General features: G+C 37.6%; 2 protein-coding genes across 2 annotated transcripts in view; one reads left to right on the forward strand and one right to left on the reverse strand.

The window, feature by feature from the left end:
• The window catches only part of LOC134539656 (E3 ubiquitin-protein ligase listerin), a 42,714-nt gene extending 30,109 nt beyond the window's left edge, over positions 1-12,605 (reverse strand). The window contains exons 1-7 of the mRNA XM_063381842.1: positions 12,373-12,605; positions 10,077-10,283; positions 9,105-9,371; positions 5,563-5,678; positions 3,937-4,117; positions 3,036-3,209; positions 1,199-1,389 (exon numbers count right to left, since the gene is read on the reverse strand). Of these exons, the coding sequence (XP_063237912.1) occupies positions 1,199-1,389; positions 3,036-3,209; positions 3,937-4,117; positions 5,563-5,678; positions 9,105-9,371; positions 10,077-10,283; positions 12,373-12,420 (1,184 nt within the window). The 5' untranslated portion in view covers positions 12,421-12,605. The remainder of the gene's footprint in view (positions 1-1,198; positions 1,390-3,035; positions 3,210-3,936; positions 4,118-5,562; positions 5,679-9,104; positions 9,372-10,076; positions 10,284-12,372) is intronic.
• A 4,093-nt stretch (positions 12,606-16,698) lies between these two features.
• LOC134539311 (D-beta-hydroxybutyrate dehydrogenase, mitochondrial-like) lies at positions 16,699-27,588 on the forward strand. Its single transcript, XM_063381229.1, has 8 exons — positions 16,699-16,745; positions 20,120-20,321; positions 20,893-20,976; positions 22,000-22,162; positions 22,809-22,961; positions 24,735-24,902; positions 26,309-26,451; positions 26,998-27,588. Exons 2-8 carry the CDS (start codon positions 20,130-20,132, stop codon positions 27,151-27,153), a joined length of 1,059 nt encoding a protein of 352 aa, XP_063237299.1. The 5' UTR covers positions 16,699-16,745; positions 20,120-20,129; the 3' UTR covers positions 27,154-27,588.
• Positions 27,589-27,740: the final 152 nt, after the last annotated feature.

The raw sequence follows: 27,740 nt of genomic DNA on the forward strand, positions 1-27,740 counted from the left end.
TGTGATTATATTTAAACTTGGCAAAATCATTGAATTTTAAGTGATCAATGCTAGACTCTACGCTTTGTAAAATAAAATAAAATGAATAGCAAATTTCCTGGCGAAGTCAAATCAATCTTTGATTGATTCGCTTAGTCTAAGCCTCGCACAGGCCTAAACCGAACTCACTTGTACAGTTCGGTTTGGAAATTTCAAACTTCGCCCCGCAATACAATAAGATGGCATAACTGGAGTCACTGAAGCTGGTAATGAGGGGATGGGATGAGAATAGAGCATTGACAGAATGAATGAGTGCAGGAAAACAGAAGTACCACCAAATAAAAACACCAACTCACTGCAAAGTTGTGAAAAAAATCCATGTTCGACCATGCCAGGAATATTGGTCTTGGATCATTTTGGTTGAAGGCGAGTGATCTGTCCAATGAACGACCATGGATCCTGCATTTGAGAAATCTAAGGTGGCGGAGACTTTTTCCCTTTGTTCGTTCACTACGTCTTGACTTGAAGCAAGGTCGTGCAGTGGTAAGACACTTCAATCACATTTCGGAGTACCCAAGGTTCAAATCTTGGTCCGGGACTCAGTTTTACATTATGACGTTGGTTCATTATTTATTAAAAGTGCAGTATATATATTAGTCAGTCAAATATATTTTTTGTTTAAAAATATAGTCTAGTAACGGATATACAGAATTCACAAAAAATAAAAAAAATATAACATGGAAATATGTTTTAAAAAATTATATTTGCCTAAAAATAAAATCATCTAATATTATTGTCGCTACTTATCAGGCAAGTGTGATTTTGCTCCGGCACATGTAATATTTACTGAAACTCTGGGGCGTAACCGGGGGGGGGGGGGGGGGGGGGGGCGTTAGTGGTTTAACTCCCCCCCCCCCCCCCTTTAGCAACCAAATCTTTAATTAATTTCTTATTCATCACTCAAACAAATTTCATATTAAAATTAATTAAAATTTTTACCATTACAATATTTAAATTTAAGTACCGAAAACTGCTAAAATAGCACTATTTTACACCTTAAAATCCAAATTTTCCCGGGGGGAGGACCCCCGGAACGCCCGCTTTAGTACGGGGGGGGGGGGGGGGGGGGGGCATGCTTCTTAACACCCCCCCATACACAAATCCTGGCTACGCCACTGCTGAAGCTGAACCGGCCCACGGAGCTGCCGGGGAGACTCACCCCTGCCGCATGTGCGAGAAGAAGAGGGGGAAGAAGCCGGCCCTGTCCCGGACGACGGCGTCGGGCAGCCGGCTCAGCAGCGGCAGCAGGCTGGGGAAGATGGCGGCCGCGCTGCCCCGCCCGCCCTGCTTCAGCACGGACCACAGCTTGGGCAGCACCAGCTTCTCCGCGCTCACGTGCGCCCAGCAGTCCTGCCAACCCCCGCACTCACGCACCGACCGCCCCGGTGGAGGGACATCGCCTCCCCACTTTCCGTCGAGGAGTCACGCAAAATATGAACTATGCAATCGGTGCTTAATTAAAAGTGGATGAAGGTGTTATGTTACATTTTTTCGAAAAAATTGCACTAAGTCCAAGGGATGAAGGTGTTATGATGCATTATATGTAATGGTAAAGACACCTTCTCCTCTAACTTCAAAAATAACATAGTTACGAGTTGATAAAGGTGCTACGTACGCATAAGCAAGTAGCAAACAAGTTACTTTCGGAGCCTTTTTTTTTTTTACAAAACAATAGTTTTGTAACATAACACCTTCATCCACTTGCCCCTATTATTATTAATCTTACTTACCTCATTTACAAAACCTAAAGGGGTTGAATTTCACAAAATATAAAAAAATTGTGGTTTCTAATAGTTCTTATGTATTTATTACTGGTACCCAATAAAATTTATCACATTTAATTAAATTCAGAGAAGTATTTATCATTCTTAAAAATATATTTACTATTTTTTTTACCACCTAAGGGTTCGAATTTTGGAAAAAATAAAATTTGTAATTTGTATCATTCGTAAGTTTTATATTGGTACCCAATATAATTTAATACGCTTCATTAAAATTTGGAGACATAGCTATTATTCTTAAAAATATACTTACCTCTTTTCCACCATTATGGGGGTTAAATTGCGCAAAATATAAAAATTTGTGGTTGGTTTTTTCGTATGTTTATTACTGGTACCAAATTACTACAGTACACAAGACGACAAGGCATACAAGACGTGGTCAGCTTAAATTTGCTCCTTGATACAACAGGTGAGGCTACTAAGTCTTGGGCTCGGATGCATCACAACCCTCACTTATCCAAATGTATTGTGCAAAATTTCGGAGTGGCATTTTATGAGGATATGAGCAGGGCCGGATTTACGGGAGAGCAACCGGGGCGAAAGCCCCGGGGCCTCCACAAACGGAGGGCCGCCACAAACAAAGGGCCCCCACAATAGATACTTGGGAAAAAAAATCTTTCAAATTCCGACAAGTAACCACTAGCAAACATCTTTTCCTTTGATATTCTTTTTTTTTTTTTCGCTGTTTTACCTTCACCTACAGTACTTTGCACATACAAGATTATATTATTGTTAAATATTAACAGAAATATTCATTAATACTAAAATTTAATTTCATATAATTCTTGTCTCCGATTATATATATTTTTTTTTTTTTAATACTAAGAGAATCTACTTGATTTCACAATAAATAATTTATCGGAAAACTTGACTGAAAAAAAAATGTTCATATTATTTGGAAAATAATTTGGGGCCAGTGGGCCTCCGCTCCTCTGTTGCCCCGAGGCCTCCAGACCTCCAAATCCGGCCCTGAATGTACACATGTATTTGATATTACAATAATTCCACTTTTTCGTGCGAAAGTACATAGCGACACATACAAAATCGTAGGAAAATGTGAGTCCCACGACTTTGAATACTCGGATGTTCAGTATTTGGCGTAAAGATGTCATATCACTGGTCCAACAAACCAACCCTCCAAATTCTTTTAAAAACTGAATCTGAGAAATGGAAGAAACCCGAGATACTGCTGGCAGAGCGGCAACGGGGCGTCACCTGGAGAGTGGTGACCACATGGAGGGCCGCGTCCCAGACGGCCGACAGCACCACCGGGTCCGCCTCGTCCAGGTTGCTGAAGACTGCGAGCGTGGCCTGGGCCGACTCCTCCGACACCAGGTCGGGGGTCTTCTGGCACAGGGCCGCCACCACCTTGAACCACGCGCTGCGCACCTGGGACACACGCACCTCTCGGGTTCCCCAGCAGTTCCGTCTTTTTTGAAACATGTTCTACAGTTAAGTTATAATTCGTTTATCTGAACTGGTTTTCGAACACACATGAAATTTGGCATATATTAGTGTTATCTTTGAAAGATTTGTGCAATAGGAGTGCATGACTTGATGTAAGCTTTTGGACATACGCCATTGCTAAGCACATGTAATGTCTGTAGAAGAAAACTACAAAAAACACAAATGACAAAAACACAAATTAAGCAAAAAATTGCTGTTGTCAGGATATAAACACCACACAATACTCCACAACAGGAATACGGTCAACACACAAAGAAAAACAAAGAAAAAAGGACTAACATTTGAGGGGTTTTTTTCCGTTCTGTTAGTCAATTTTCTTTGTTTTTCTTTGTTTGTTGACCATATTCCTGTTATGGAATATTATGTGGTGTTTATATCCTGTTGACAACAGCAATCTTTTTGCTTAATTTGTGTTTTTGTCATTTGTGTTTTTTGTAGTTTTCTTCTACAGACATACATGTGCTTAGCAATGGCGTATGTCCAAAATCTTACATCAAGTCATATATTAGTGTATTTTCATGGAGAAGGTTTATACGCTATCCATTTTTTTCTTGTAACTCGCAGCGCATCAACTTCTACACCGTTCAACCAAAACGCCAATCATGGGTGAACAGAAAATTGTAGGTCCTTCTACTCATCTACCACTGACCAGCGAGGAAGGATGCCTGTTGTACTTCCAGAACTTCTTGGAGGACGTGATCCTCCTGTTGGAGTCCCGGGCGGCGGCGAGCCCGTCCGGGGGCACCGAGTCCAGGTACAGGGCGTACCCCTGCAGGCTGCCCACCAGCAGGCGCTCGTGCTTCGCCTCCAGCTCCTCCTTGGACAGGGCCCTGCCGCGACCCATCACAGCGCTCGCTCACGTGGCGGGGACTCCCACCCCCATCCAGTGGCGTAGCCAGGATCTGTGTATGGGGGGGTGTTAAGAAGCATGCCCCCCCCCCCCCCCCCCCCCCAGTATTAAAGCGTGGTGTCCGGCGGTCCTCCCCCGGGAAAAAAGTTGGATTTTTAAGGTGTAAAATAGTGTTTTTTTCGGTAGTTTTCGGTACTTAAAATTTAAATATTGTAATGGTAAATTTTTTTTATTAATTTTAATATGAAATTTGTTTGAGTGATGAATAAGAAACTAATTAAAGATTTGGTGCAAACGGGAGGTTTGAACCCCTAACCCGCCACCCTGGCTACGCCCCTATTCCCATCAGTCCTCACCCCCCCCCCCCCCCCCAGCAACCACTCGGTTCACGAACACCCAATCCCCGGCTCTAGTACGACTTATCGAGGGCCACACCTGCCCGCTATTTCAAAACTGCTCAAGATATCCGAGTGGTTGTCTGTTTGCAAGAAGGGCATTTAAGAATGCGCTGAGGGCAGATGAGTTGTTCTGTTTTCAGATTTAGTTTTTCAACTGTATTTACTACAGGAGAGTGATAAAGGGTTAAAACGTGTGCACATCAGAATAATTTTTAGATATGAGATTTTTAAAAATACTCAAAAGACTTGCATTACCCCTTAATCTTCACTTCCCAACCATATGATGTTATGGTTACCGCTCCAATCAACATTGTCCTACGTGAGCATCGCAGTTATCATCCTGCCTCACCAACGCAGGTACAACGCTGACTAGGCAGGCCCTTTCATTAACGAGTACTGACTAATAAAAAAATATTCTAAGATCCCTAACACATGTACTATTCATTATTTTGTAAGCATAAAGTCATCATGCTAATATTGAATGAATGAATGAATTAATTAGGGCTCAACATCTCATAAACACCCTGGTCAATAGAGATCTTCAACGATGTACTCCAAGAAAACCCACCACGCCATGGCAACATCAGCCACGTTTCGCACTTGTCTGGGTTCGACCCCGCTGGAATTCGAACCCAAAGTGTCTCGGTGTGTCGAGTGATCGACAGATCAATCACAGATGCCCTAGCAGCGAACTATGGTTCCTGTACCACTGCATTCTATGCATTTTAATTTTCTTACTCGAGCAAAACACAAGCCAAACAAAAATACAGTTCAGTGATGATTTGCAATGCTATTGTAAATTCTATATTTTTCTTTAATGCTACAGCAAAATTATTAATATCACAATACTTTTTATTAAAGGTTTTTTTTTAGAACTGCTATGATAAATATCATTAAACACAAACGACAAAAGTTTTAATGTTTTCTAGTGTTTGAAAGTTACCTCGCTTATAGATTCCAGCAGTGTGGAACATGCGTACAGCACTAAATGAAACCATGGGAAAGAATGGCTCTCAGGAACACTCACTGAGGATTTCCAACAGTCTGTGGCTTCTGGACGATAATGTTGTCGTGAATGTAATTCAAAATTTCGTTCTGGCAGAAAACTATCACCTCCGGGACCTTGTTCGGCGGGAATGCTTCCTGGAGAGAGAGAAAAAAAGTTTGTGATTAAAAGTTTGAATGTGCTTAACATTAAAATTCAGTTCTTAAATTTTAAAGAAGAACAAAGTAAAAAATGCAGGAGCAGCGGAGAGGAAATTCCTCGCAGATAATATGAGCAAAAAAAAAATGGGTGCATGTACTTATGTACCCGCGTGAGAAGTTAATACTTCTTTGGCATCATTAAAAAAATAGTTTTTAATTGCATGCAAATAATTAAATACAATAAAATAATAAAAGGCTGGAAAAAGATAGTCAACACAGTCAATAAAGTTCAGTTTAAACTTTAAAAATTAAATAAACAAAATTTAAGAATAATAAATATGTATGACATAAGTTGTACTAAATATAAGATTCTTAATTTTAAATAGTTATTAATGATTATTTAATATTTTAAAAGAAAATAAATAAATTTAATAATAAATTCAAAAATATAATTTAAGTTTATTCATTTTTATATATTATTATTTTCTTAATTTAATATTCACTTTTCATTTTTGTCAAAAAGTTTTCATTAAATTTGTTCATTTATTTTTTAAATATTTATTATTTATTCAATTTAATAATAAATATTAAAAATTAATATTTTAATTTGATGTTCGATTTTAAATTTTATCGCAATTTTTTTATTAAATGTTTTATTAAATTTATTACTTTATCTTGCAAATATTAGATAACCAATAATAAATACTTAACATTAATAATTTAATATTATTTAGTATTAATTATATTAAATAATATTTTAATTTATATCAATAAATAATAAATAATACATACGGATAGTTAACCTCAATTATATTGGAGCACTTGAAAAAGTATATAAAGACAATTTTTTTTACTAATATAAGTAATATTTACAAATAGTAAATAATATTAATCAAAATATTCAATTTAAATCACTACTGAATATAATTTATTAGCACCTATACCGTATATACTCGTGTATAGCGCGCCCTTTTTTCCCCTCAAGTAAAGGAAAAAAATAAGGATGCGCGCTATACACGGGAAAAATAATTTTGGGGGGGGGGGAGGCGGGGAGGAGTGGAAGTCGTTAACTGCCGGGTGACGGGTGACGTTTCTGGCCAGCCCCCACACATACGCACAAGCAACAAGGCCTCTCTTTCACACACACACGCACACACAGGCACACGCACACGCGCGCGCGCAAGCTCGCACATCATGGTCTCTTGTTTATTTTTAGACCTCCCCCCTTTACAGAAAGCCAGCTCAGAAGCTAGTAAAAAGAGAGAGAGAGAAAGAGAGAATGTTGTCACCAGTTTCCCCCCCCCCCCCCCCCCCCCGGCAACTTCTTCGCTTCCTCCATTCCTCACCGGTGAGTCATCAAGTTCTCCGCGCCAGCTTAGCAACGTAGCGCGGCACGCCTCCCTCCCTTCCTTCCTTCCACATACCAGTTGTGACGATATAGCGCTTCATTATCTTCCGTTTAGACAGCAGAGTTTATGTATTTTCCTGACGCATCACCACACATCAATTTAAATAATCAGGTACCACAAAATGTTAGTAAAATTTATTTATGGGGGAAAAAAAAATTTCAATTTTTTTTTTCTTTGGAATTAGTTGCAAAAATCGTGGTGCGCGCTATACACGAGGGCGCGCTATACACGAGTAAATACGGTAATTCGCACTTGTATGAAACTAAAACACGTGTTTTGAATGTAGAAACTAGAAACATGTGGATAAATATTATAAATATGAAAACAGTGATCAGAGGCAACAAGCGTGCCAAACTGCGTGACTAATAGAGGTTCTATTTCTAATTTGTTGGTAGATTTTTTTCGAGACTTAATGAGCGGTTTAACGGGCAGCTTCAACCTGTTAATTTTGTGTTACAGTGATGCGTGTGCATCATTATTTTTTTATAACGCACATAAAGAAATATAACTTCAAAAAGGACAATGTACATTTCTTAAACATTTTTTGAAGAATCAGCAGCTGGTACTGCTGAAAGTAGTCTAGGCAGTCCAAAAAAAAAAAAAAAACAGCATTGAAAATGACCAACCATTATTTATAATGAACACAGTTCCCAGTAAAATTAAGCAAATAAGAAAAAGTATACTCTACTGCCAATTTAGACTTAGTTCTTTTAAAAAAAAAATACAGAGTACAAATTCAGCAATTTATTTGTTAATTATTTGTCTAGAGTTATGCACTTTTAAGCACTTTTAATTTTTTTTTCCCAGCATGAGTTTTGCATTGCAATGCAATCTGTAACACAATTTCAATATTTTGAGAACACTACGACCCGCAAGAAAAATTCTTTACTTGTCGGTAGTTGACAGTGAAGTAATTACAGATGTTAACACAGGAGGAATAAGACCAGTTGTGCTGGAAAAGGAATCAGCCGTGGACAAGAAATCATCTGGAGTGATCTCGGAAAGCCGTGCAAAAACAGAAACTATGACGGCTGCACTGGAATTCGAACACAGGGTCCTCTGAAATGAGTAAAACGGTACTAACGAGAAAGGTCTTTAATCCGGCATTCTATGGTTCAGCGCATATTGCAATCCAGCACCAACAGAGCTGCTCACGTTCAGATTTTTTTTTGTGTGGATTCCTAATGTTGACTTTGGGCGCCATGTTGCAAAACTGCGTTGCCTGTATTTTTTTGTTCACTCAAGGGTTTCTCCATACTGGAGACAACATTCACGACTTTCTTTTAGATTTACTTAATGAATGGGGCTTGGCAACAAAAGTAGTAGCAGTTGTGACGGATGGTAGAACTGACATCACCAAGGCATTCGATGATTCCATGTTTGTTCCGGTGCCATGTGCTGCACATCTTCTCCAAGTTGTGGTGAGAAAGGCATTTGTAGATAATCCTGTCGTAAAGAACCAGTTAGTTCCCAAATGCAAAAAAATATAGTCTCTAGTTTCAAACATTCCTACAAAAAAAAATTTAAAAAAATTGAAACAGTGCCAACAACAGCTTGATCTCCCCCCCAACACAGAATGATACAGGTATGTATCCACATGCTGGAACAGTTCACACGATGAAGCGACTTTCTGAGCAGAAAAATGCTATCATCATGGCTAGTAGTAGGAAAGATGCAACTGTAGCCGCTGAACTAACTGCGGATGAGTGGGAGAAACTGGAGCAGTTGATCGAGACAATGGAAATATTTGACACTGCGACTTCATTTCAGTACAATGTTTCCTTCTCTTTTTTTTCTATCAGGTTACACTTCACATTTCTGCATTTGGTATTTCCATTAAAAACCAGACAATCATAGGTAGGTGTGTGTGCGTGTGTGTGTGTGTGTGTGCGCGTGTGCGTCTGCATGTGTGTGTGTGTGTGTGTGCGTGCGTCTGTGTGTCTCTGTGTGTGTGTGTGTGTGTGTGTGTGTGTGCGCGTGCGGTGCCTCAACTCGGCTGCAGCGAGAGGCAGACCTGGAAGGACTGGGCGGCGGCGGAGGCGGCCGGGCAGTGGGTGTCGTATTGGGAGGTGAACCACGGGCCCACCAGCTGCCGCAGGTAGGGGGCGAGGTTGCGGCGGGCGCAGCGCACCACGGCGCGCTGGGCCAGGTGCGCCGCCTCGCGCACACGGTGCTCCGCGTCCACGGCCAGGTGGCCGTACAGGCGCGGCCAGAACGGCAGCACGGAGCTCACCTCCCGCTCCTCCGAGCCCCCCACCAGCTCCGCGAACTCCTGCAGGGCCTGCCAACACACGCCCACGCACCTCGCGCTACTGGCACGCTCACATGTCCCAGGGGCAAAATGGTCACGTGGACCCAACTGTGCATATAAAAATGACATATTTAATTTTTTATTTTATTTTATTATTATTTTTTTATTTATTTGGAATTTGTCACATGCCCACCAACAGTCGTAGACTTCAGTGGCGGGCACTACATGCAATAACAGGAACACAGTCATCACTACCAGTGTATGGACTCCCACCTCCGTCGGTACCATAGGAGGAAAACATCTACAGATGGCCAGCAAACGAGAGCAAGAGTACGTACCACACACTAGCAGTGATAATAACAAAACAGACAAAACACTAACAATTTAATTGGTTTTCGTTTTTAATACGTAATCAAAATCATTCAATTTAAAAAATTCAAAATTTCAAATCTACCAATCACAACATTTTATGTAATGTATATAACATATTTTTTTTATTTTTACTCTTACCGGGTTCGAACCTAGGACATCCAACATAAGTGTTTTTAAAAAGTTTTTTTTTTTTAAATTAAAATGTGGTTGTTATATTTTATTATAATTTATGAATTTTTTTTTTTTTCCAAATTTCTAGCATGAAAATTTGTGGATTTTCAAACGGCGGACGTGACGTCATAACTAGCTGACAATATATGCCTTTACGTGAGTGGTTGGGGGGTCAGTCGGAGAGATAAATACCTTTAACTTGGTGGTAGCATCTTTCTTGTTCATTTTCTTGAGGACGATCTGGAAGTCTGCGCTGATGTTGGGGTCCAGCACGTCGCTGCCCCCCAGCGAGAACCCCGGCAGCACCGGGACGTACCCCCCATCCTTCGCCGCTCCGAAACCAACGAACTTCGGGGCCTGGTTGCCCAACAGTTCGGCACTTCGACCACTGCTGGATGGCTGGTGGAAAAAAGAAAATAATTCTATGAACCATCTGGGAACATTACGTCCTTGGACGATTTTTCTCATTTTCATACATCAGAACTGTAGGCTTGTAAATTCAAATAATCCCATTGTTTCAACCGTGTGAAACTAAAATGATGAAAGTTCCATACCGCATATTATCCAAGTTTATCCCTGTGCAGGGTTGCTACATATTTTTTTAAATATGAAATTCCCCGACTTTTCCAGGTTTTTTCCAGTCCACATCAGAAATTTCCCAAGCTATTACACATAATTGTAGTTGTACTTGGTAACTGTTTTTTTTTTAAGTTCGTAATATCTGCAATTTTATCCCGAATTTTTGCAGCAGGACCATATGACAATAATTGGTAGAAGATACGTCCTTTCAAAAAGTTCATCTCTTAGTATTAGTTAGCTTAAGTACTCTTTTAAATGAGTGGTTTAACGAAGTGCAATTACACTTCAAGTAGAACAAATCGTTAACAAGTTGTCAAAAATGTACCTGAACATGAATTTTTAATATTCATATGTGTAGGCCCACAAATGAACTAACACACAATTATAAAAAAGATCAAATATAAAAAAGGTACTCACAAATTTTAAAGAAATAATGGTAAAGCTGCCATTTTGCAAATTTAAAATAGCGAAGATGACTCAGTTAAAGATATAAAATGTTTCTATTATAACAACACACATGCATGCATGCATGCATGCAGTAATAATGTTCATTTACATGCAAACAAAACATTTTTCTTGGCTTCATAACACACTCCACTTCTTGTGTTAGTAAATATATTAGTTACATTGCCCTAGCATTATTTTGCTTCTATTGGTAAACACTTCACAAAGGAATGATAAGGTTTCATGTCGCATTGCCAGTGAGCTTGGCAGAACTTTCCAATTACTTTGTTCTAAACAACGAATATCCCCTGCCTCCACTTTCAAGATGCCTTAAGAGTGGACGGGCACTAAAGCTATATCACTTGCATGGAAAGAGTATTCCTGTCAACTGAAAAGAGCAAGAGTATAAAAGCATGAAACAGCTATCTCGCTGATATAAAAGTACACTTGAGGGAGAAAGTACCCTTTAAACTGTAAAGACCATTCTATGTTAGGTAGATTTTTTGAAGGAATTTTTTTTTTTTTGTACTTTAAAGGCTCCAACATTAAAAATAAATACAAAAATTTTATTTTTGGGATATTTTTTTAATATTCCACAAAACAGAGTTTGTAATTTTTAATGTCACTACCCTAACATAACCATCCATTTCCACTATACAGTACTGTGGAGTAACACTAATCCAAAACCTGCTAATCCGATTGAGTTTAGGATGAAAATAAGTATTTTTTGTGTCTTGGTCAAAATTTCAACATGAATAGTGATTTTGTGCTTGTAAAAATGTTATAGGCTGTTACACTTATAGAGATGTATTTTACTACAGGCTGTTGCATACAGCAATTATTTGGCTAATCCAAACATATGTTTTATCCAAACAAGGTCTCTGCCCATGTTAGCGTATTTTAAATGTCTCAAACCAAACAATACCTTATAAAAATTACCTTCTACGCTATTTTACTTTATTTTAAATGTAACTAACCTAACAAACCATTCAAATGGTAAATAACTGGAAAACTACTCGAAACACTGCAATGTTATTTTTAAGAACCATTGTCATGTAGAGGAACTGAAAAATACCCTTTAAATTATTTTTTTTATTCTGCTCAATTATGCTTGCAACAAACCAAGGGGTTTTTAACTCAAACTTCAACATAACCACACTTGCCATCCCACCTTAAAACACCCTCCCCCCAGAAGTGTCCCCCTTCATGACGACCTCCAAACTCTCTGAAGCTTCCACCCCATGGTTTCCTAACCCTGTGAAACCCCCCTTCTGAAAGCTCTTCAGTAGCCCAATCACCGTGTGTTTTAATGCATAGATTTGTTCTATAATACCAAATATTTTACATTTCCAACAAAACGTGTACAGTTATGCAACTAATGTCAAACCGTGCAAGATAATGTATTATGTATTAATGTATGTGCTACTTGGGTTGCAGTTTAACACGAAAAATAATTGTTACTTACTCTAGCGTTGTTCTTGGTTCTCTGTGCTTGTTTATGTTTTCCTCCCATTTTTAAAATTTCGATAGGTTAAATGCCAACAACAGCAAATGTCAAAATAAAAAATTAAATGCCACCATTTGTTGGTGTTTCCACCATACTTTCACCTGCAATTTAAGAACCAACAAGTGACATCAGTCTCCAGACCGCAACACAAGTATTGTCTCTGGTACTTTCACACCATGTTCTTTACATTATATAAAATTCACAAGAGTCTATCGGCAGCAACACTACTTCCTGCAACTGGCTGCAAATGCCGAGCCTTTCCGAAGTTGGCCGATCGGGAGCGCCTACCCCCTGGATGTTTTTTTTTATTTTTAAGTGCGCGTTTTTTCTCTCCAGTATAAAAAAGCCACACAGACTTTTTAGTAGATGGTTGGTTATATTAGGTAAGTATAGCTACATTAAAAATACTGTAAAATCATTTTATGGTTGCTTAGCAAATAACTTTTTAATATGTAGCTATCCAGCGCTAGGAAACCGTTTACATGATTTCACAGTATCTTTAATGTAGCTATCCTAACCAAATCAACCGTCCACAATGTTAAAGTATTTACAATGTATCTAACCTAACCTAATTGACCATTAGTTATCATGTCCTTACCTGAAAATTACAAGTTGCGTAAAATTGCAAGGGAATATGGGGCGTCCCGAAAATATTTGTGGAAGACAAAGACTTCCTAGATTTTATACGGTATGAAAAATATACAAATCCACGAAGTACGGTTCTTCAATTAGGTATTTTCCTCTAAAAACAATTACAAATAAATACCGTTGCCTTGTTTATGGTCTTTCCTTTTAACAACACCTCCATATTTATTTAGAATGAACAAAAAAAAAAACCGAATATGCACGATCGGACGTTTTGCTCTCTCGTCAGTGAAAAGTAGGCTTCCCGTTGCGGGATCGCGCCGCAGGCCCCGAAACGAGCGTGAGCAATGCGGCATTTGCAGCCAGTTGCAGGAAGTAGAGTTGCTGCCGCTAGACTCTTGTTAAAATTCGCAATGACGTCGCACTTGGCAGTAAAGGCCCTGCCACACTCAAATAAATGTCACCAATATATTTGACAATAGAGTTGGAAGGGAAGTATTGGATGGAAAAAGACGTCCAATTTTCTCCATCAAATACATTTGACCTGATAACCTCAAAAATTGTTTTAAATCATGTCACACTATCAAGGTTTTTATTGGTCTGAACTATCTCAAACTTTTTATTTTTAATCATGAATTTGATAATTAAAATAATGTGACACAGCAATGGATGGAATTTTTTAAACTTTTATTATTATAGTGCATTTTTAGATTTTTTAAACATTTATAAATTTAAATAACAATAATATTATTTTTAAATGAATTAAATGATAGGTGAATTTTTAAAATAAAAAACATAATTTCATTTATACTTATATAATATTTTTGCACACAACATTTATATTAATATAAATTAATTGTTTAACTTTTATAACCTCTTTAATCGCCACAGTGCTCTTGGTCATTTTAAAGAACCGTTGTGATGGCAATGGTTGCCATTTCCGTTTTCAGTAGGCACGATTTTGATTGGCCGACGGCATCCCAACATCCAACATATTAGAGCCCATCCTATATGCGAAATAATTGATGGATACTCAAGTCATCTAACTTGTCCAAAAAACATGGCTGTGTTAGTGACGTTTTCGGCGACGTCATAACCCTCCACCTTTATTTAATGCAACATATTGGAAGGTGTTGGTAGTGTGTGTGACAGGGCCATAAAGTACTATTAAGTCCAAGTATTAAAAGCCGCCATCCACTTACACATCCAAGTCGTGTTGAAATGACATACCCTTTTCCCTATGGCTCTAGGGATCTATTATTGATGGCGATCCAGTATGAAGTTGTTGCCATTACATTCAGCATGTTAAACATCAGCACAGTCGTAGCTGACTTAGTGTCCAGCTTGGATAACATTATTTCTGACCATCATCTGGGAATTGAGTGCCCCAATCCTGTATGTTGCACTTTTAGTTATGTTGATATTCCCATCGAGTACTCACTTCTGAACATTGTACTTTTCATTACTTTGGCATTGCAATCGAACTACCCACTCCTGATTGTTATGCTTTTAATTACAGTGGCATCACCATATTGGTTTCGTCTGCTGAAGGCAGCATCTTGATTTTGTATTGTAATGTCGGAGGTAGCTGACGGATTCCATCATCTTTGTTTCTGGTGTTGGTTACAAAATCACACTAGCCTCGTTCTTCCCCATACATGTAAGGTAGATGTTTTATTTCCTACCAGTGTTGTAATAAACATTATAGACTAGAAAAATCCACAAAATTTTCAAAAATCCACAATATTTAAATATGTAGGTACATCATTTTGTTTATGACGAAAGTTGTAGCTGCCATTTTTTTCTTAATGGCATAATCATACATATTATTTAAATGCATTGTCTTATATACATGTCATATTATATCAAAATAATTGTCTCATCATTGCGGTATCGATGATAATATTGCGAGAAGCAGGATTCGTAGCGGAGTGTGTTAGCCAGGCCTTGTGGTGACACGCCTGCTATTGATGTAAGGCAGGCCACGCATGCCTTGCCAGATTATAAGGGTCCTCGCTACTCCAACGCACCGTGTCCCACCTCGGGCTATTGATATTGACACTTCAAGCGGCCTGGGAATTCTGTGGGCTTACAGAGGAAGCCCCCGCACTTCGAGTACGTGACTTCGAGCCATTCTGAATGTTTCGGGCGTCGGGTTAGCTCGGGATGACGCGACAAATCACAACCACCCCAGTCAGTTCCAGAAAGACGGCTATTGGGAATATAAGCATCTACGCCGGCCTCATGGGGAGTTCTAACAGGCGAATGGAGTGAATTGCGAGTTTGACTAAGAGGACGAGGAAAGACAACCCCCCCCCCCCCCCCCCCCCCGTCAGTCAGGAGGCATTGCAAGCAGTGCAGCACAGAGCGACGTGGCCATGCGTATGTGATCGAGTAGCATGAGACTGTGTGGGAACAGGGGAGAGGTAAGGGTTAACCACTGCTCCAGTGATAAGTGAGAACTGTGAACTAGACAGAGATTTAGTGATTTATGAACAGAAATCTTTAAGTGCGAATGATTTGTGATCAGACTTTTTTAAGTGTGTTTATTTAATAAGTAATATAAATAATAGTAATAAATTAAACTGTATAAAACTTAATTGGGCTATCCTTACAAACCTGTTTTCCCCACTTGTAAAAATACTTATTAATGCAATATTACTTATTAATTTAGTAACATTCTTCCATAAAATATTATTTAGTCTTTAACCATTTATTCCTTCCTAGACATTACACAAGCATACACAGTAGAACCAGAAATGTTTTGCCTCATACATTTTTTCCACCCGAAATGGTATAGCATGTTTGATATTATTTTTAATTGTTATCAATAGTATGGTTATTCAGGATAGCATAGCAAAAATTGAATATGGAAATATGTATCATAGTATATAATAACTTTGTGCAGGCTGGGAAATTGAAAAATGTGAAGATATAAACTATAACTTGAAAATTAAGACACTTTCTTTTAAATTCAGAATTATAATTTAATTTTAAATTGTTCTCTTGATTGTATGTTGAGTTCTGGCACAATTTGTGTACTTCATTAGTTTAATGTTTCTATATACTTTTGTTTCGCATTATTATTTTGTTTAGTTATGTCAATAAAATAGACAAATAAATATTATATGGTATTTTATGATTTATGGTGATGATACTGTGGTAATAGATTATTTTTATTTCTGTATAAATATATAAAAATCTGGGAGAAATTTAAAAAAAATCCAACCCATAAATGAAAGAAAGATCTAAAACAGCTGGGTTTCTAAAAAGACCGGAAAACCCCACTCCTAGATGGTAACCATGTTCATGATGTTAATGTTCCTAAAACCTAAAAAATTTTCACAGTATGAATAGTTGATATTGTGGGAACTAGAGAACCAAAGGTAATGGACGCCAGCATTTTCCCTGGGAGGTTCAGGCAGCCATGGAGAAGTGAAATAAGAATGACTTTGCCGTGGTGCCGTCTCGCTGGACAACTCACTAACAGTCACAGAATTGTGTTTGGAGATGCTGTTCCAGTCGGTTATCTGCAACAATGGGCGACGGACATGGAGGAGTGTAAATTACGATGTGCGTGTGCCTTTAAGTCGTTGTTTGTTTGTAGTTTGAGGAGTAGCAGAGATCACAGTTACGTAACGAGATAAGGAGCCCTTGGCGGATGCTGGTGGGTGCTCCTCTGACAAGTGACTTGGCTTCTTGCGGCTGTGGAACGTCGTTCTGTGGAGGAAGAGGCGGAGTGCGAAGTAAGCTCCAGAGGTAATGCAAAACAGTGGCTTATTTTTGTAGGGAGGATTAAAGTGAATGAATAAAGTATTGACAACTCGTCAACATCGAGTTTATTAGAGACGATAAGAGGCAGGGGAGATTCCAGAAGACTTTCCGGGAGGTGATATCGTACAAAGAAAGACTGCAGTTGCAAATTAAGTCAGAGGTAGGCTTGTAATAGTTAATAGACTTATGGACAAAATTACTTAACTTTAATGATATCATTTAACTTTTGATAAAAGAGAAGTTAAATTAATTAATTTTATTATTTCATTTAACTTAAATATTTACCTTACAAAATAAATATAATAAGTTAGAAAGGGGAGGGCATATAGCTACTAGCGCTCCCAAACCACCCCCAGGACATTTGAAGCAGCTCTTGATTAGAGATGCAGTTATGTGAACGAAGAAGAGACAACATTTACCAGCAATTAATTGCCAAAAAATTATTACTAATAACACAGGAAATGTCTGTCTAGTTTTCCACTTTGCCATATTTTCAAATTTTACTCTGCAGTTTTTCGAATCCGAAAGGCCTTGATTACAGGCGATTGATGTAACCACACAGACACCTTTAGTGTTCGGTAAACTTTAGAGCTCTGCCTCACTCTTGTTGAATTTCTTTTTCTTCCTAGTTCCAGATTTTTGTAAAGAAACATTTAGAAAATTAAACAATACAAGTTAAGTTGTATGCATACTGATTTTAAAATTAAATAAATATATATCATGTGAAGTGCTAGTAAAATTGTATTTGATAAGTTAACTTTATTTGGAAATTAATATTGCACTGAGTTTAAAGTGATATAGCTTGTAACACAATTTAGCCTTGGTAGCATTTGTACTAGGTAATTATATTATAAAGAAGATGTAGCACTATTTTAAAGACAATGGAAGCTTTACATAACTTTTAATTTATATGCCAAAAAAAATTTGTTTCAGCAAAATAACGTTTTTTGGGAAGAGGGTATTTTGAAATATAACAATTGAAATTTTTTTAAATTTAAACACACGTATTAGAAAAAACTTTCATTGCTATTGACACTACTACATTGATATTTGGGCCTACAGTAGTAGTTTGTAAGCGTGCGGTTTCTGGTACAGTAACATATTGTCTTCACTAATATTTTGCAAATTTTTCATACTTTTTTGGAGGGAGTTGGGGTGTGTGTGTGTATATATATATATATCCACTATCCTTTCCCACACTTCCACCACTGTTGGGAATCACACTGAGGAAAACAGACTGACTTCTAGAAAATGCAAATGCTTTTTGTTACCATGCTTGAAACAAGGAGAATTATCGGTGCCCGAAAATGTATTTTGAAGGAATCATAGTGCCCCCTTGAACCCAAGCAGTGACCTTGTTCATTGTTCTGATTCGCCGGAGATAACACCATGCGCGATACTCCATTGGCTCGAGGCCAAAACTGGATGCTCACTGTTGTAAATATAGCGTATGTTCTTTAGTGGACAACTGCTGTTTTCCAGTTAGAATCTTAAGAAAAAACTAAGATTGTAAATTTAAATATTCTCTCGTGTTGTTAATATGCATCTAAAACTTTTGAAAATATATATTGAATAGGTGCCAACTTAGTTTGAGAAGGCGAGATGGATTCCATAGTTACTTTTACCCACCCAAAATTCATCCAGATGGTCAAAATTGCTAAATTATTTTGTCTTTTAACAATTGTTTTAATATTTTACAAATTATATATTTTTATTTTCTGCCAGTAGTACGTATGTTCTATAGTTAGGTACAAAAATCTTAACTAGCATCATTTTGCAACTTAAGTCCAAACATTTCTGGGTGGAGGACCTATAGACCATTTTTCGTCCTCTCTTTTTGGCCACAGCAGAGTTCCTTTTTAAAATATAATATTCTTGAAATTACCTCAGTAGTATATAAAGTTATTTCTGGAAACTGGGTGAGGTGTCAGGGCCAGGGTCTGCCATTTTGGATTGTCAAGTCGGCCATCTTGGATTACCTTCACAATTGGCCTTTGTCATAGGTTTGTTTGACTCGAGGTCTCTTTTTGACCTGTCAACTCTCGGGGCGCCCTTTTCCGGAAACAGTTTGGCGGATGGTCGTTTTACTCGCTGGGGCAAGTTGCTCTCAGGTCACTCAGGTCATGCTCTCGATGCTCCTCCTCTCGAGGAAGAGTTGCGAGGGCAAGTCGTCTGCTGGTTGTTTTGGCGCGACTTTGACGATGGAGTCAATATGTTATCAAGCTACATTTGGTGATGACGGTAATATTTTAATAGATGACGACATTGAAGCGGAAAAGCATTTCAATATAACTTATTTGGCGTCCTTTATTTAACAATTACAAGATTTGCAATCGTTTCCTAGTACAGGTTAGCTTATGCATACCACAGGCGGTTTAAAGTCGAAAAGCAATATTTATATTTTTTTACCTTCATCAATCTCGCTCATAATTTGTAGTCCAATATATGGTAAATCAATAGCAGCTTCATCTTCAGATGAATCTTCATTTCCAAACAAATTTCTCACGATGTCTGCTATATTTTCCACCATCATTGTTTTACAACAAATCGCGTTTTCTTTGTGTATTAAAAGTTTGACTCTTCTTTTGCCCTCAGGTCAACTTGCTCCCAACTCTTTCAACTCCCGAGGAGCACAAGAGACCTCGAGTCAAACAAACCTCTTATCTTGGATTCCGCCATTTTGAATTATGACATCATGTCTGCTTAGTTGTTGTTTTTTTTATGATTAAAGTTGCCATTTTTTATGCTGTTCGTTTCTTGAGTGCACCAGAAATGCTCGGTATAATTAATGTAAGGTCGATGTTCCATTAACTACCAATATTTTTATGACCTTCATATACATATTAAGTTTAATTTCTCATACTTTGGAAGTAAGGCGATTCGAACCATGAAAGCTCGGAACTCTAGGATTGAAAACACATAGCTTTGGCCACATGGCCATCCATAAATATATCCACCTAAAAGTCAAAGACCCATCACTTTAAATTCGAAAAATTTAACTTGTCTTTGTTATGGGAAAGTCGGAGCACAAAACAGACATGCAGACGACATGTAACTTTAACCAAGACTACGTTTATTGCAAAGTCACTTCTTCCAGGTAAAACACAAATCAGTACCACTAACTGAGCATTAAACATAATGACAAATTCTCAAACATATCAAAATTGACTAACACCACACAGTCTTTTGCATGTTTGATGGTCAAAAAATTAAGAAAACTTTTAAATAAATTTTGTGATTAGGTTAAAGCAAGAGCCTAAGACCTACTACCTCGAAGTTTCTGACAGTTCTATTGCCCACAAGCCGCCGTAATTGACACCGAATCCTCGGCTGCGACGTGCTGCAGGACAGGCGCGATGGAGAACAGCCTGGACTCGCTGTACCGCGCCGCGCTGTGGGGGCTGCAGGTTGGTACCGTGACTGGCGCGGCGGGTTTGTTGGCACAACTGCTCGGTCTCCCTCTCCCCGACTACGTCACCCCTCCGTCGGCTTGCTTCGCTGGCCTGGCCCTGGGCGCGACGGTCCTCTTCCTCATGGACTCCCTGCAGGTGAGTCTAGTTCTGGCAGTTAACATTCGTGGTTATCATGCGATTTCGTCAGGATTTGGATTAAAAAGTAAATTAATTAGTTAGTTAAGCCTTAATGACTCGTTGACTGCGAGGGATGTGGAATAAGCTGACCGACAGTTATCTGTAAGACAAGCCGGTGTTAACACGGTTATCTAACCTAAAAGCAGCTGTCCGAAACAGCAACTGATCGACAACCAATCAAACCGAAGTAGTATCTAACCAACAAATAAGTGATCGAACAGGCAATTGACCGACAAGACAACCGACCAAAAGTCAACTGTCAGACAGTTTAAAACAGATGACTGCCAGTCAGTTTAATGTTACCAGACCGAGAGGTCTTTAGAGATGGATGAGTGATGGAATGATTAGTTGGATCATTGTTGGAAAGCCAACCGCAATCGTCAAAATAGATATAGTCTGTGTGAACATAACCAATTTATGTGGCATATTTGAAATTTAAAAAACAAAATGGGTTTTTCTACTATTATATTAAAAATACGAACTTTGAAGTAAATTATGTGAGTAAAAATTATGAATTTTTATTTTCCAGATATCTACGAAAGATAGAGCAGTTGTAGTCACTGGTTGTGACTCAGGTTTCGGACATGAAATGGTGTTCAGATTGGAAAGAATGGTAAGTTTTTTGTAGACTAAACCACACTTTTGTAGATAAGACAAAAAATGGTGAGGTATTTTATTAATTGCATCATGGTGACAATTCATGTGCTGGTGAATCGAAAGTAGCCATGCATTGTGATTGTTGTTTTTTCTGCAAGTATATTCTTAACATGAAGTGTCGTATGAACCAATTAACTATTTTATGTGAGTAAATTTAAATGACATGCATAATTGTGTTGGCTATGTATGATCTGTGTTCATGTCATGCTACAGTATGTTTCCGATCGAACTGTCGATCGCTATTACCTTCATGAGTAAATTAAACTATAGTTCCTGACATATCTTCCAACGAGTATACCCGAGTAACAGTGTTGTACTTAATCATTTGTATTTTTTTTTGACGTGACATCAAATAAATCGATGAACGCCGGCTGCATGCACGAAAAAGTGTCCCGTTGCGCACATTGTCCCGTTACGCTGTGTCCCGTTACGCTCATTGTACGCTTGCGCCACATCTATCTCTCTTCCACTCGATTGGAACAACCATCGATTTGACTTTTTCGAGACACATTAAACTTGAAACACTCCCATTCGTTTCCTACTTTTCCTAATATTGTCCTATCCTTAACAGAATAACACAGATTGGAAGAAGTTAAATAGCAAACATGTATAAAAGTTATTGTTAAAAAAAAATCTCTTCATTAAATTAATAAACATATTTGAATTAATGAGTGCAAATAAAAGTAAATTTATCAATTAAATTGTATATTTCATTTCACTCCTTCTTTGTATCCATACAAAATAGTAATAATTCAATAAAAATGATTCAATTTTATTCATAAAAGTATGCAATCATTTCATCAATGTTTTGTTATGACGTTGCCACGTTAAACTATTGTCCGTAAACCGACTTTACAGACAACCTATTTTTTTTATTTGACCACATCACATAAACCTTAATCCCGACCCTGGCTCGTTTGTGAGTGTGCCACTACTGCAGAGTCATCATCCACGTGTGCTAGTCCAAAGTTCCCCGCAGGGACTGGTGGTGTTCGCGGGCTGCCTGTTCGCCAACGGCGAGGGCGCCCAGAAGCTCAAGGACTCCGGGAGGAAGAACATCCACGTGATGCAACTGAATGTCACATCCGACGACGAGGTGAAGGATGCCGTGGAGTACGTGCGGCGTCACCTGCCGCCGAACGGTGAGCCCGTGCTTTTCATCCTAACGTCCCATCGATCGGGGAGGTCATTAAATCTGGATACATTCAACAATGCAATTAATAATCATACTGTGTTAGTTTGTGCTGTGATATTTTTGTCACTTATTCCTTCCACGCAATTAAAGATAAAGTAAACCATATGAGCAATCTGCCATTGTCTATCATAAGAAATCATCCCGGAATTTACCCTTGGCTGATTTCATAAAACCATGGAAAAGAAAAGGGGTTCTTTTGTAGTTCCATAAAACTGAATGTTTGTAGAAAATGTATAGGATTTTGATTTCCAAATTCTGTGATCATTTTTTGAAGGCTTTGGTGATTCTTTAAATTGAGCCACTGGAATTAAAAATTTAATTCCAGTGGCTCAATTTAAATAAAGTAAAAATATGTATCTTTTGTGAATTACCTAAGATCTATCAAAAATTTATAACCTGTTTTCTTCTTAAATTTAAGGTAAATATAATGAAACACCGACAATGTATTAAATAAAATTATATGTTCTTGTAAAATCGTGTGTATTCTATCTTGTATCCTAATAATAGCACATAATTTGCAGGTCTCTTTACTAATCTAATACGAAGTAGCAAGTAAAGTAAAAATGTTGTTGACCTATATAATTGGTTCTCAGGACTGTGGGGCATCCTCAACAACGCGGGGTGGAGCACATTTGGCCATGTTGAGTGGGTGCCAATCGACATTTGCAAGAGGATAATGGACATCAATGTGTGGGGAACTATTCGTGTGACCCAGGGATTTTTGCCACTGCTCCGCCAGTCAAAAGGTAACAGGAGTAATGGATGTTATAATTATTTCTAACTCAACATGTTACATTTATTAACTTGGTGGAGTGTCTTTTATAGAGTTGGCACATTAATACTATTTCTGCACTAATAAAGCAGTTTTTTGGTGACAGTTAAATATTGTTGTCACTACTATGGATTATATAAAACAATTTGGGGTGATAATAATACTACTTAATTTGTAGTGTCAACAAAATATTTGTTAGTGACACTCAAAATAACAATTTCATTGCAGTCATCTTCACCGATACAATGTTAAATAGAATTTTTACTCAATGCCGTCAAACGTTTGAAAACTTTATTCATGTGAATATACATTCCGGTTAATAACTCTTTAAGGCCCTATTACACTCCAATTCTCTGTTCCTGTAGAATTAGTCGAATATTGTTGGAGAGTTATTATGTCTCCAAAAACGCCACTAGTGTAGTCATGATTGTTTAAAATGATGTTTGACTTGAGATTTTATAAAATAGGTAGTCTGTGTACTTATAGGATAGATTCTAAGGATATTATTGTAGCGTTTTCAATTTTACAACATTTAATAGTCGTTGAACGAAATCTACAATGCTGGTAGATCATTATTCTCAGGTAGAAGTTGCAAACTGTCTAAGAAGCGATGATTCATCGATATCGATATTTTCTGCAGAGTTGACTCACGAACACATAATCCTTAGCTGTAGATAATACTTGCAGAACAGTAACAAAGCGTATAAATGGTAACTGCAGAATTTCTTTGTAATACAGTTGCACAATTTAGAGATTGTAGCTGTAGAAAGTTTTTGTAGAACCATTATCCTCGACGACAGCAATTTAAACCTATATTCTACACTATATGTTCGTAGAAAGATGTGTGACTATAAAGCCTTTATGTATAAATAATTCTCGAATATGTACTGACTTTTTTCATACAGCAAATATAGAATATTGAATTTTCCAGACATGGCACATGCTTTCTTCCCCTCCACCACACCCACCACCCCATCAAAGGGTTTGTCTAATTTTATATATTTGTCTTGGCAGTGTTATTTACCTTTATCTTTAAATTATTTTATTGCATAGAGCAGGATGATTTAAAATAGATTGATAAAAATTTTCCAAAATAAAGTGTTACACTATGAAATGGACTAAACAATAAATATATTCCAATTTTGTGGAATGTAACTCAACGCTACATTTTGATAATCAAATTATGAACCACGTTGGAGACCTCCAGTTCTTATGTTTTACCCGAAAGATGAATCTGGAAGTATGTGGTTTACGGGAAGCCTTAATTCCACAGACGAGAGAGCCACACCCGAAGATCCCCGAAGTTCATGCTCGCTTTTTTTTTTTCGTTCTATCTCATTGTCTAAACCGGCGTGGCATTAAATTTTGCTGTCGATTAGGATAGCTTAGCTACATTATAAATACTTTAAAACATTGTGGATGGTTGGTTATATTAGGTAAGCATAGCTACATTAAAAATACTGTAAAATCATTTTATGGTTGCTTAGCAAATAACTTTTTAATATATAGCTATCCAGGGCTAGGAAACCGTTTACATGATTTCACAGTATCTTTAATGTAGCTATCCTAACCAAATCAACCGTCAAAAATGTTTTAAAGTATTTATAATGTAGCTAACCTAACCTTTTACAATGAACCAAAAAAAACCGAAGATGCAAGATTGGGGGTTTATCTCTCGTCTGTGAAAAGAAGGCTTCCCGTGGTTTGCAGTTGAGATTGTTTGACAAATGACATGCTCGTGTCGAAGGTCGCGTCGTGAATGTGGCGAGCGGCCTCGGGCGGCAGTGTGCAGCCAACAGGTCGACCTACGGCATCACCAAGTACGGCGTCGAGGCCCTGTCCGACTGCCTGAGGTTCGAGATGAGGAAGTGGGGGGTGGAAGTCGTCATCATCGAGCCTGGGAACTTCGTCAATGGTAATGCTCAGACTTGCTGACATTACTGTTCTTGTTATCAGTTCATTTTTCCCAACAAAAGAGTTTATGCCTCTAGAATGGCATAACTAGACCTAATGTGGTAAGCTGAAATACCACTAAATTTACTTGAAGTGTAAAAATTTGCGTGTTAAAATGCAAATTAAAGAACACCTTATGTATATTCATTGCAATGTACGTCATATTTTGTGGTCAGATCACTCGTCTCCCGCCAAGGTGATCCGAATTACATTTACAGTAGGTATTCGAAATTAGATTTTTCGAAAGTGGGAAGAAACATGGCAGAAGTTCTGTGAGCCGGTGAGTTTTCTCGAGTACCCTCATTTCCCCCATTCATACCTTCCATCAATGCTTCTTCTCATCTCATATATCTAACTACCCTGACATCGACTAGGGTTTGAGTAATAAATTATTCTCTTACTCATATGGTTCAGTATAGTTTTATGCTATTACATTTCAATCAGTAACTGCAGGGCCATCAATCAGTAACTGCAGGTCCATCAAGCAGTTAGGTTGCAGCTGGGATGATGCTTTTGCACGTGCAGCATCGCGATTGGGCCGAAAATATGGGGGGTGCGATTTTAGGGGGTGCCATGGTCAGTGTAGGCATATGAGTATCAGTTAAATGATTTACCAGCTGATTTTGTGTTTCTGCAAATACAAAGTTAAAGTCTTGGAAAACATTAAGATAATATGGAATTATTCAGCACCACTTAAACCATTATTGATATGTACAGGTTACACATTTTTAAAATGCTTCACCAAACAAGTTTCTTAAAGGATAAATGTTGACAATTTTTCCTGTATTATTATAAATCTATATGTGAAGGGCAGCATTGTAGTATCACTTTGAGTAAACATTATTGTCTTTACAGCCATGTTATTTTCATCTGCGTTAGTGGCTATAGTCTTTTTTCCACCGCCCCACCTTTTACAAGAAGTCTTGGCTTGTAAGTGTAAATTATGACGAAGTTTATTTCCATTTCAATATGTAAGCTTCATCTATTTTAGGATGCATTTTCTGTTGGATAATTTTTATACATGGGTCTTTGGGTGCATGTGTGTGACATTTCGCGAAATAATCCTTTTTGCCTAATTTTATCTTCCTAGTCTTTCTAGATAGCGACACTTACTGCGTTATGTTGGGTCGATCGCTCTGTCATATGGTATCATTTTATAAGATTGGCTTCAATTTTTCATTTTCATGGATGTTACAGTAAAAATTTTTGAGCTTTGGCAATAATTTATATGATAATGTTTGATGCAAACATTTGTAAGCTTACTCAGTGATTGTGAATTGCTCTCGGTACAAAAGTCCAGGTATGTACAGGTTGTTTTCTTAATCATGTAAGATTTATATGGTAGTGCAACTTGTAATCTATGTGCAGCCACTGGAATCTTCACGCCCGACTCCATACGACGTGATGCTGAGGCATTGTGGAAGAGAATACCTTCGGACGTGCAGAAAGACTATACAAAAGAATATTTTGATGCAGTGATTGAAAACATGATATATTATTCTACTAAAGGAGTAAGTACGAATTATTATTGCAATAATTTTCACATGGTTCTCTTTTATAGTACCGATTTTGTTTATAATTTAAAAACATTTTATGTTTTTCATTAATCATTTTAATTATTCAATATTCGTCTTCATACAAGTACCCCTCCCCCACTTTTTATTGATAATCAAAATTAGCAACGCATCAAGGCACTCTAAAATAATATCTCCAACCTTTGAGGGGAAAGAAATAACTATCTTATATTTTATTTTCACTAATTTATTTCCTAAGTATTTCAGAGTTCATAATTTTTTTCTATGTAGACTAGTCACAGCATACCTATATATTTTAAAAAGATTTTCCAATACTAAAAATGATCGAGAAGTAGAAGGATATCACTAGTCATCTTGCTTCTTCACCATTCGCCACTTAAACCCATTGTTATGATGCTCATGGAGTACAGCCAAATAAACAAATCTTCGATTCATAGTTACGTGAAAATGTTATGGTGATAGAATAGATGCACATAGTAATTTAAAAAAATGTATGTCACTACCGAACTCTTAACATTTCAGACAACGGACAAGTCTTCTGTGTTGGATGCCATGACGCTGGCATTACTACATCGCTACCCTCATCCACGTTATCAGCCAATGGAAGTCTACTTCAAAGTACGCACATGGGTCAACACTCATCTACCCGAATGGGTGTACGAAAAGCTATATACATAAGAATTGTAACTGTAAAGTGCACTGTGTTTTATTTACATTTGTACCTGCCACATATCTGACAGTATAATCATTCAGGGGTTGTACATTTCTGCAGAAGAAAGTTTGTGTTTTTACTGCCTTAATATATATATTTTTTCAATTTTGTTTTGCATAGTACTAAATACAAAAAAAAGTAGCCTACATAAGGCTGAGTATGTAAATATATTATGTATGTATGTATATGTATATATATATATTTTTGTGTTTCATTACTTAAAAAAGGGTAGTAATTCTAAATATTGCAGAGATATTTGTAAAAATAGATATAATCTTTACTAAATGAAGATAGATCTAATTTATAGAAAAAAAGATTTTAATTATTGTTTCACAATTTTATTTCATTATTTTCCGACATTTATATGTATAAAAATAATAAAACCTATTCCTTGACTCATACATCTTCTCATGTTTCACATAGTTACTGTTTTGTCAAACTACTGATAAATTGCCACGTTTAGTATATATTCCTTCGCAATGACAAAATAATTTTGAAGTTGCTTAATGAACTGGACCTAAAGCTTTATTGGAATAAAGTGCAGGTAAGATAT

The sequence above is a fragment of the Bacillus rossius genome, chromosome 15 (assembly GCF_032445375.1).
Source record: "Bacillus rossius redtenbacheri isolate Brsri chromosome 15, Brsri_v3, whole genome shotgun sequence".
Taxonomy (NCBI): domain Eukaryota; kingdom Metazoa; phylum Arthropoda; class Insecta; order Phasmatodea; family Bacillidae; genus Bacillus; species Bacillus rossius.